At 33.0% G+C, this 11,616-nt stretch overlaps 1 protein-coding gene across 2 annotated transcripts in view; it reads left to right on the top strand.

Moving 5' to 3' along the window:
* Positions 1-3,842: 3,842 nt before the first annotated feature.
* XEG113 (xyloglucanase 113) overlaps positions 3,843-11,616 on the top strand; it is a 146,511-nt gene continuing 138,737 nt past the window's right edge. Inside the window, exons 1-3 of one of the 2 annotated variants that reach the window (XM_089814912.1) lie at positions 3,843-4,301; positions 6,247-6,531; positions 6,669-6,874. In XM_089814912.1, coding sequence (XP_089671038.1) covers positions 4,184-4,301; positions 6,247-6,531; positions 6,669-6,874 — 609 coding nt within the window. In that variant the 5' untranslated portion in view covers positions 3,843-4,183. The remainder of the gene's footprint in view (positions 4,302-6,246; positions 6,532-6,668; positions 6,875-11,616) is intronic. The other variant, XM_089814911.1, reaches the window with a different exon arrangement.

Raw genomic sequence — 11,616 nt, 5'->3', positions numbered from 1 at the left:
TTTTAAATCAATTTTTTAAATTTAATTATGTAAATTATATGATACAATAAAATATATAATATATGTACATATGGTTCTTAAAATAATAATCAAAGTAAAAATGACATAAACTTAGAATTCTTGATTGGCTATCAATTTTTTTTAAAGTAAATGATATTCAATATATATTCAATTAATGTAAAATATTCCATTTATATTATTTTCTCTTACAACTTATTATGAAGTCGTATTGGAATTAGTTTTGCTTCTTACAAAAATTGGAAAATTTATCATTTTCGTAACTGTGTCATGTGTCCTAAAATGAGGACTCATTTTGTGTCTCTTATGTCTCATTGTAATAAGATGTAAATTAGAGTGGAATGGTGAAACTAATCCTAATCAAATAAAATTTAAACATAATATGTAGATTAAAAAATAATCTGAAACTCCTTCCAAATCCATCGAATAACATAGAGTTACAATATTTCTGATAAATTTCTAAAAAAATTCATTTAACTTTTGCAAAGAATTATGACTAATTTATATTGATTTTTCAAGCTCTACTAGCATTGTACCGATCATTATGCTCACCTAGTAGCCAAGCTACACTTTGTTTTGGCATATTTCATTTTGTCCATGTTCTTTAAATTCCTTCTACATCTCAATTCTAAATAGAAATTCGATCTAGGATATTAAATATTATTTACTTTAACCAATTACACATCAATGAAATATAGAGTTCCATTGTTCATCAAGAATCAGTAAAGGAAATGAATTTTGAAAAAGAAAACTTTAATTAATCAATAATAATAAAATGAACTAAGTAGTTATGATTGAAACTTTCTTTGTATTGTATTTGATGATTTTTAAGTCTTCCTTAATATTATCTTATATGCTTGAAACTTTCTTTGTGTTGTACATACTCAGAAAAATATGCAAGAAGAAAAATCACCTATCTCATCCAACCAAATAACAAAATTTGGTATCCACCAACCTTGCATAGAAGTTGAGCTACCTAAAAGTGTTAGTCCTCTAAATGATTATTGGTGTAGGTACAAGTGCCAACAACAAGCTTCCACTCATGTGCATGGTTTTTTATGGCTTCCAAATGCACCAATGGACATGATCAATTGGAATAACCAATACAAATTAGATCAGACAAAGAAAATCATATTTCCATGATCAATGACTACACTTCCATTATTGGGTTGACCTTTTATTTGTTGATCTTATGTGTTAACTCTAACAACTTTTGGAGCACTCAATTGTAGCATTTGAGAGATTCAAAGAGCTAGATTAGAAAAATTTCAATTGAAATTGTAAGCTTATTTTCCATGAAGTTTATACCATATTTTTGGTAGGATTGTAGTAAATATATAGATTTTGAGCTAAGATTTATTATTATGTGTTGTGATTAATTATTCGTAGTATTTATTAAGCTCGGATAGACTCAAACCTAAGACCTCCCAAATAAGAGGCTCACAATTTTACCATTGTGTTGTAGACTCATGCCTAATGGAAGATTATTAAATTACTTTCACTTCAATAAATATTTTTTTTCATGTTCCATTTAGCACATGAATGAATGCCATTCTTTGCTCATCGTCTAGTTAATAAATCTAAATAAATTATCAAATGAATCTTGATGAATAGAAGGCTCCACCATCATAAAATAAGAGACGTAATGCGTCATAGTTCCTGCCTAATGCATAATGGTTGTAGAGGTGTAGATGAGTGAGAATCTAAATTAATATTATGAATGCATTAATTTTTTCCTAGAAATGCACTTGTGATCTGATAGCATTGCTCATATTTTGTTGTTAAATTCTCATCCTAGAAATGCACTTGTGATCTGATAGGATGGCTTATATTTTGTTGTTAAGTTCTTGTGCTATATTATTATATCTTTGGGCATTTAAGCCCAAGAATAAGATGCCAAAGTCCTCAATATGACACTAAGTACTTAATATCATACTACGATCAATACATATGCTTTAGACAAATTTGCACCTTCTAAGTTGACAACTTAAATTATGTGCAATGAGGAAAGATATCCATACCAATATTTGAATTATAGAACTTGAAGAAGTGATGAAGCATTTGAAGTATCACATTATATGTTTAAACATACCATGCATGCTGCTAGACAATCATAAGTAGTTGGAATAACTCCCCCAACTATGTATTATTCTCATCTTGATTGTCAAATGGAACTCACACTATTTTTAATCATTAGCACTGGACAAAAACTAGGATAGAGATATAGATAGAGATAAATAACAGTATACAACAATAACAACATAAACATATATGCAGAGGAAAAAATGATAGATAATATAGAGGAGGAAGAGGAAGAGAGAAAATAGTAAGATAGAGTGATACCAACATAAGTTGTGTGTATTATTTTTCTTAATAAAACAAATAGTCAAAATAAAATCATGGTTATAATAAAGAATTAAAATATATTATATTTTAATTAATGAAACTAAGAATTTAATTTTTATATTACAACTCACATTTCTATAAGAAAAAATGAAATGTATTGAAATATAAAAATATTTTATAAGTAAAACTAATTGTTTAATTTTACACAATTAGAGAAGGTTTACTATTTAATGTTTTATATTTTTAAAATTTTCATAAAATTAAGTAATTTTTAAATAATGAAATAATATCTATATAATTTAATATGTACATTTATAAATAATAAATAGATGTAATACATATAAATTTGAAATTGATGAATAAATATGATGTAATAAATAAGAAATAAAATATAACTATTTAATTTTAATACATAGTTTATAAAAACCTAATAATAATTTATATATCATTTAGAATTGAATTATTTCTATTTTGTGTTTATTTCTTTAGCATGTTTTTTGATATAAAATATAATTATTAATTTAATATTAAAATATATATTTAAGTTTTAAATGTATTTAAACTAAATGATAAATTGTTTAAATAAAAAATATTAATAATAAAAATAATATAATTTAAAAATTGTAACACTCATCAATTATACATATTACAAACACTATTATAAAATATAATTAAAAAATAATATTGTTTAATTTATTTTTATAAAAGTAAAATAATAGTAATAATTTAACCACTTTTATTAAAAAAACAAAGTTAAAAAAAAAATAGAAATTCAAATACAAAGATATAACATTTTGAAATTATATTAAAAAGACATATATATATATAATTTGAACTTATGCGTTACATGAAGTTTTAGGAACAAGTTATATCAAATAGTCAAAAATAAACATCAATGTAAAATTGATAATAAATATATTTAAAATAAGAAATTAAAAATATTTAATAGATTGTGATAATTAATATTAATTAGACACATTGTGTGAGGTGGAAAATAAAATGATTTAAAAAAAATTAAAAAATCTTATCAACTTGTCACAAATGTGGAAAAGATAAAGTTATAATTAATACATTCATTAATGCAATATGAAGTTGTTAGAAAATATTTGTATTTTTTTTTGAAGAAAATTAATTTTTTCTCCCACCAAAAATAGTATGGACCAATAGAATGGATGAAAAATGTGATTTATAAAATAATGAAAAATTAGAAAAAGATATAAACATTTGAAATCTCATATAATCTTTTAAATTCTTGAATTTGATTGATTAGTGTTAATCTCATATTTGGATTGACATAAATGCATAACTATTCGTGCCAAGGCAGAAGCTAAAAATACACTTCAACCTCACTCATAAATCTGAACATCCATAGATTTTTTTCCCTTTGTCCTAAAATTAATTAAACTAATTATATGTAAAACTTGATTCGTACTCTCAAAATCAGCCATTGCAAAAACTTAAAAAATGTGAAGAACTTGAATAGTAGTAAAATGAACTAAAATGTTGATTGGCAGCAACGTGAACAAAGAGAGGAAATATGTCCTGCGACGGCGACAGATCCCGCAGTCTCGCAACTTGAGTTGACCTCTTATTAACCTCGGTTGGGTTTCACAAAATCTTGGTTAACTTACGTCTCAGTCTGGTCAGCATAATTCTTATTATACACATGATTTAGATCTTCGTCAACCATGGTTGCAACTTGCACCTGCAAATGTTGGTGAAGCGGGCATATAGTTTGATCAAAGCCGTGACTTGACATTTGTTTTGGTGATGCCTATTTGGAGTAAAGTGTGTGCTTTTAGTTGCGCGGCTCAAAAAGATGAAGCCAATTTTCATTGCCATTCAAATCTCCGTGGTACTGGGGACTCTGATAGCAATGGCGTATTTAGGGAAGCCTGTGTACTGGGACATCGTGAATCAGACATTTAACAGTTCTGGTAACTATATTAATTTTTAGTCAGTCTTTTTGAATTAATAATTTTTTCTCTAGTATTTTTTTTGTTTTGTGGAACTTTACCAGGTGTTTTGCTTGGTTTTGCTCGTCATGGAAGCTCATTAGGAGTATTGGCATTTTTTTCTGAGCCAAGTGACTTTTAGGCTTGAGCTATGTCTGTAGCTTCTTGCTGAGTCGGTGGTCCATGTTTTTTTGTTTTGCTCGGGGATAGGCACTCGCCATGATCAATTGAATTGGGCTTACTTATTTATCTACTAACAGTGAGCTAAGAATCAGTAACGTCTAAATTTTAGGTCTGGTGTGTTTATATCCCCTGATCACCTTTTGACAGTTGCTATTGTCTACCAGTAGAGTGCATTTGCTTTGTTTTCCCAAATAATTGGGATAGCTAGGACCCTTTCATAGGCCATTGTATCTGGGCTTTAGTTTCTGATGTGAGATATGATTGAAATGAAATGGAACAATGTCAATGAGTAGGAGATATTTTTTCCACAGCCAGTCAAATTTTGATATTGCTATCAGGATTTAACTGTGTGGTTCTTTGAGTCAAACTCATTGACTCATGTTTCATGAGTAGTGATTCACTTCTTCTCCTGCTTTTGGGTTTCTATCTGAATCTCTATCTCCCTACCACTATATAGGGCAAGCATTTGTATCTGGATCACGAGCACCTGAATAACGAGCATCAGATTCTTACTATTCTTACTCCCTATCACGATCTGCATCTGTCTTGGCTCCTGCTTCTTGGCCATCTCCTAGATCCAATGAGTGCTACATGTTCCATTTATTGTCATAAGAGATGGATTTGCGTGAGTCACTACTCATGAAACACGAGTCAATGAATTTGACTCAAAAAACTACACAGTTAAATCCTGATAGCAATATCACAATTTTAATGAGACCAAGATAATGCCTGGGACACCAAAGCCAAAGCTGTGATCTAAATGTATAAGATAAGTGTGCTCAAAGAGTGAATCCAGGGTCAAATTTGTAGAACTGCAGATTGCTTCTTGATGGTGGACTTTCAACAAAAGAATCTGATTAGGAATTTACCTGTTTTGCAAATCTTCACTTTTTCTAGAGTTGGCTCTCAGGAGGGTGATCACGTGGCTCACAAGCTGCTATAGGCAAAATATTTCATACGAAGCACCATTCTGTCTCAACTTCACCGAAATGGAACACAGGCATATTCTTATCTCCCACTCTTTTGTAACTGTTTCTCCATCTATTGGTTTCAAATCCAAGTTAATGTCGGCATTACTCAATGAAAACCTACTAGGACTCGAACATAGGTTCCTCCATTGACATTGATAGGTGTTCTTACCATAAAGCCACATTGGACAGGCTTTGGTCATTTAACTGTTGAAACTGAGCCAAGTGCAATAATTCTGTAACTTGGAACCAGCATTGAAACTAGAGTCGCCTGTTTTGAAGCATCTTGTATGGCCTTTTTACTTTGAACGCAAATGTACAAATAAGTACTAATGACCTGTACGTGGTATGAATGACAGTCTCTGACTCAGAAGAGGCATTTCGAGATACAGATGGTTAATTAAATTACTCATTAGCGTGCAAAGGACCTGAGGTCATTAGATCGATGCAGAGCTTGGGTCTTGATATCTGATTTTGTTTAGTTGTTATCCAACATAAATAAATGAGTTTACTATGTATTCTCTGATAAGGCATAGGCCAACCAGTGTCTATAGGGCCAAATTCAAAGGGACTATCATCTTCATATACAAAGTAGGTCCAAAGGCTGGTATAAATGTCTATACAGGGAACTGAGAAAACGAATTCCTACTGACATCATTATATTGCACATATCTACTTCTGAAATTCGGTGGCATGCTATGCTTTTTCTCAATTGTATTTGTGCATGCCTTTAATGATTATTTCTTGACCTTAATTGAACTCTTTTGTAATGACAGCAGCAATCATTAAGGATGATTCTGACTTAAATGCTTCTGCACCAATGCCATCTGCACCTAAAAAGCCATCAATTCGTTCAGTTTGGAAAAAGCCCATTTGGCAAATACCACCCAGCGGCAGTAAAAAGCCATCATCTAAGGCATTCTTATTGAGCAAGGAAATGGTTGACTATCGATCAAAAGATAACATTATTGTTGTCACATTTGGGAATTATGCATTCATGGATTTTATTCTTAATTGGGTCAAACACCTCACAGACTTGGGAGTTGATAATCTTCTTGTTGGTAATTGCTGAAAATTTTGTTCTTCTTTTTCTTACAAAGTATTCTTTTTGGTTCTACACCATCTTTTATTATATTTGATAAATGGTCATCAATATGTTTATTGATGGGAAAAAATGATTGTAACCATTTATCTTTAGGTGGAATGGATGAGAAAGTTGTGGAGGCTTTGTACTGGAAAGGAATTCCAGTTTTTGATATGGGCAGCAAAATGAAAACAGCTGATGCTGGTTGGGGATCACCAACATTCCATAAGATGGGACGAGAAAAAGTATTTTTGATCAATGTTTTTATGTCTTTTGGTTCTGAGCTATTGATCTGTGACACGGACATGGTTTGGTTGAAGGTACATTTTTCATCCGAGTTGATTAGTTTGTATGCCAATTTGGTTCAGATTTTATTTTTCTTAAATCATTTATTTGTTTATTCCAATGGATGACATGGTGTTTCCACTTTGCTAAGCTATTTTAAGTATGACAGTTTTGGTGTGAAAATCACATTAAAAACCTTTAAGAAATGGCCCTCATGTAAAATTCAAGGTGAAATGCAAAATAAATGATTACCTCCTAGTTCCTGCTGCCTCGAGGCCATGTTTCAAGCTTTTTTTCCTTGTGAAAATTGTTTTTGTGTTTAGCTCTCAGCTACTGATATTTGACACACCTATGATTTTGATACAAGGTACAATTTAAAACTTCTAAGCTGAGTAATTTTTTAAATATACAAGCAGGGGAAGGGCCCTGATCCTATAGATAAAGCAGCAGAGCTAGGCCATTACGACCATTAAAGATCCAACAATATAAGCCCAAGAACAGTCATCAAAAAACAAATAAGATGAACAACCACCAAACTTAGTAGCAAATATGTATAGTAGCTATCAAAATAAAATAGTTCATTCTTAAGCAGGAAAGAGCATAAACTATAAATACTTTGACCATCGAGTCATGTAGGCCATAACAAAAAAACCGGACATGGTCTATGAACCATTGAAACAAAAAACAACACAAAGAGAACGTCAACTTTTGGGAGCAGCTATTAGGTCCCAATTCTCCTTAAGTGCAGTCAGAGACTCCTTCCATCTTGCTTTGACCACTTCATTCCCATTCTTTTCAGCAGTCTTGTCCTCTGGAGTCTGTCCATTCTTCTTCAGCTGATTCATGATCTTTGCTTGTCCAGAAACTGTTCCTACTATGGTTTTTTCACAATGCCATCTGTTATAAGTGCTTATGGCATTCTTCATTTCCTTGTGTTTCTGTCTGTCATTAGCTTCCGTCCCTTCAAATCCAAATCTGCCATTCCAATGTGAAGGTCAGCTATTTGAATTTTGAATTCTCAAGCCATCAATTGCATCAACTATATTTTGAATTTCTGCGACATCAATCTTTTCCTCATCCCAATTCCTGTTACCTTTATTCTGCTTCCCATCAGCATCAGTCGCCATAATTTCCTTATCTGTGATGTCCTTGTCCTTTCCAGAGTTATTATTTTCCTCCTGAATCTCCTCTTCAGTTACTTTCTGCTCGCAATCCTCAGCATTCTCAATCCCCATCGTTGTCATCATCTTTCACAGGAATAAAGTCTTCCTCAGATGACAAATCATCTGCTTCCTCATCTTAGCCAATTTCTTGCCCTTGGTATCTTTACCTTTATCCGAGGAGGTAGCCTTAGCCAAATGACCGAACCTCTGCCCCCTTGATCGGGCAGTGCTAGAAATACCCTCTTGCTTTTCAACTCACTACTCTCTTCTTGTTGCCTTCCTGATCATCGATTAAGTTAATTGTTTCACGCTTTTTAAGGCCCCTTTAAACCCAACTTTTTCAGTTTTAATGACCCTGGAAGAAAGGGCAAGGTTTACATCTTTCTAGGGCAATTGCTAACAGTTCATTTTCCTGGGGAGCAGGGGTAATAACTGGGTTCACATTGGGTTACCATGTGGATTGATGCCTAGCACATATTTGTATAGGGCCATAATCAGGCCTTGATGCAGGGGAGAGGAGACACCTTTCTCTACGTTTTGTTGGAGGGAGGAGAACAAATGAAAAGGTACATTCACCCTTCTGTTATGCCTATGATGATATAAAATTAGAAAAAGGAGACTTTTCTCTACACTTGTTGGAGGGAGGAGAACAAATGAAAAGGTACATTCACCCTTTCATCATGCCTAACGTGATAAAAAATTGGAAAATGGCACCCGTGGATGGTCATATAATGCCTTCCGAAGTGAAATAGCACATTATATGAAGACTCATCATAGCATAAGGGGGAGGCAATTTAAGTCTGTTGTACCTGTTTTGGAATTTTGGAATCACTGCAGTTTCTCTCCCATTTCAGAGATTTTGCCTATATAACTTTGGCATTTCCTTGTGCTCTGCACAAATTACATGCCCTCACAACCCAGACCCAAAACCTCTGCTATCAGTTAAGTAGTAGCAGTTACTAAAGACTACCAATAGTTACCTAACCCTTAAATTAGGAGTTAGAAAACTTTGAGGTGAGGGTGTCGTTATAGCCATGCATGGCTTGGAAGAAGTGAATAAATTCTGCTCTGACAAATAGGTCCCAGAGCTCCACATTTTACTGAAGGGTGTCACAATCAACCAACCTTGATCTCTTCCTAGGGCCTCTCATGATACCCTCCTCACTAATTCTGACCACAGCCTTAACCAAAAAATCTTTCCCAAATAATCCACCAATCTCCTTAGACGTTATATGCAGAGCACTGTGACTGTTGCCAGTAAATTTAAAACTTGCAACATTAAAAGACAAAAGCTAGCTATTAGGCTGCTGGGAAATGATAGCAAAGATCCAAGCTTTCTAGTTCTCTCAAAATGTGAGATTTGCTGTATCATCATTCTCCATATCAACTTTGTTGTTATCAATAATAATCTTGATAAAATTTCTGGAATGATTATTTGACACATGAGAGAGGATGGACATCCCATGGCTTAAAACATCATTAATATTTGATGGGCTAATATTTTGTGTCATATGTAATAAGATTTTTACTGACAAGAGGCTTCACATTCAACATATGATCACTGCATTTGTATCTGTTAGCTGGCATAACTATAACAATTATAATTACCTCATCTGTCAGCATACCTCCAAGAAATAAATTATTCAACTCCACCCATAGTTTTATTATATTGATTTTTTGAATTTTGATGATTCATAGCTTCATTAGCTGCCCTGTTTCCTTTGTTTTTAGTATGCTCAATTTGGACTGAAGAAAGTGTTAGATTAATAATTTGCTTTCATACATCATATCTCTAATCTCCCAAGGCCCAATCACATCCCCTTTCAGAATCTCAATTAACAATTTAGAATCTAATCTCCTAATATGACAACCTTTGAGAAATCTAGTTCATTCTTTTGATTTCTCACCGAGCAGCCATTGCTTTAGCAGTATTATTAGTAGACACACCCAAGTTTTTGCCATATCCTTGAAGAATTAACCAATTGCACATAACCTAACTATTCTCAGGAGGAGACTAAATTGTATTTTTTCTAATAGTTTGATTGATCCAATTTATTCTGGTTAAGTCTTGCTTTTACCCAAAGTTATTTGATTCTAAGCTCCTTGTAAGTAGGCATTTGTATAAAATGGCTATAAGCATCAACATTGATCTCTTCCTGAATTTTCTAATTATGGCCATAAACACATCTCTGCTGTTTTTATTTTTGATCTTTGAATATTCTATTATTTCTTTCCTTCAACAACCCCCAGGTCACAAAAAGGGGAATTCGCCTCCATTGATCAATAAAGATATTATGAGAGCAGAGACATCTGTTCCAACTTTCAATGATTTGCTCAAAAGACTTAGTAAAAACCCAATTTATCATTAGTAAAGACAGGACTTGAGACCATACCTCCTGGGAAAAGGACAATGGAAAAACAGGTGATCTATATCTTCTGTGTATACATAATAGAGTGAAGATCTATTAACAAATTGAAAGCCTCTTTTATCTATAGTGAAAATGTATTAATGGATGGTAGTCCACCAGAAAAAGTTGATTTCAGGTACGAGTTTAGCATTCCACACTTGTTGCCATTTGAAAGCACGCTGTACAATAAGAGAATTCTCCAACAATGACTAAGAAGATTTAGCAGAAAGACTTCCAGAAGAATGTATGGTCCAAGTCCACTCATCATCCCTATCCCTAGCATAGAATAAACAATCTCCGATTTGACGATAGAGAATATGTAAGGCAGCATCCAAGTTTTGCTATCTTCCACCTCTTAGCAACGTACCTCCATGAAACTGTTTGCGGAAGTCTTTCCATTTAGGCTCTTCGCCTTCCCATTGAATATAATCATGAAGTTGTCTACCACAAAATCTTAGCAACCTTTCTTTGATGTGGTACAAACCATTCATAGAGTATAAAGGAGGACCATTATTCCAGACATCTTCTCAGAAGGTATTCTTTGTCCCATTTGCGGCTCGTCTTCTCACCCCTTGTGTTATAACATGTCTGTTTTTCCATAATAATATTCCATATAATCAAACCATAAGGCAAGTCAGTAGCATAGAGAAAGTACCCCTGTTCCTTATTCTTCAAGTTTTCAGCTTTAAAAATTTTAACCCAATTTTTTTAGCTCTTTCCAGGAATTGCCATCTGATTTTAGCAAGGAGAGCTTTATTAAACAGTTATGCCCTTTTGATGCCAAGAGCTCCAGACTGTTTAGGAACAGAAACTTTATCCCAACATACTAAAGCGATTCTTGGTGTTTTTCAGTTCAGTGGTTAGGAATTTTTTTTGGATCTACTAAACTTTGTCTACTATAGGCAGGGATTTAAAGAAAGATAAGTAATAGACAAGAATATTATGCAAGGAGGCCTTTAGGACATTTAACTTCCAAGTCCGACTTAGATGTTTGCCTTTCCACCCTGGCAATTTTCTTTGAAACCTTTCAGTGGTTTGGTTCCAATAATTATTGTTTGGCTTCTTTGAGATTAAATGCAGACCACGATAGGAGGCCGGAAGAACAACAAAATGACACCCTTAGATCCTCATGACTCTTTCTTTGATTGACTGGTCCACCATAAAAAAGTAAAGCTTTTTTTACATCATAATTAATATGTTGGGCAG

This window comes from Cupressus sempervirens, chromosome 2 (genome assembly GCF_028749045.1).
Source record: "Cupressus sempervirens isolate cs-2001-9-10 chromosome 2, ASM2874904v1, whole genome shotgun sequence".
Taxonomy (NCBI): Eukaryota; Viridiplantae; Streptophyta; class Pinopsida; order Cupressales; family Cupressaceae; genus Cupressus; species Cupressus sempervirens.
This window is presented reverse-complemented; position numbering and strand designations above follow the sequence as displayed.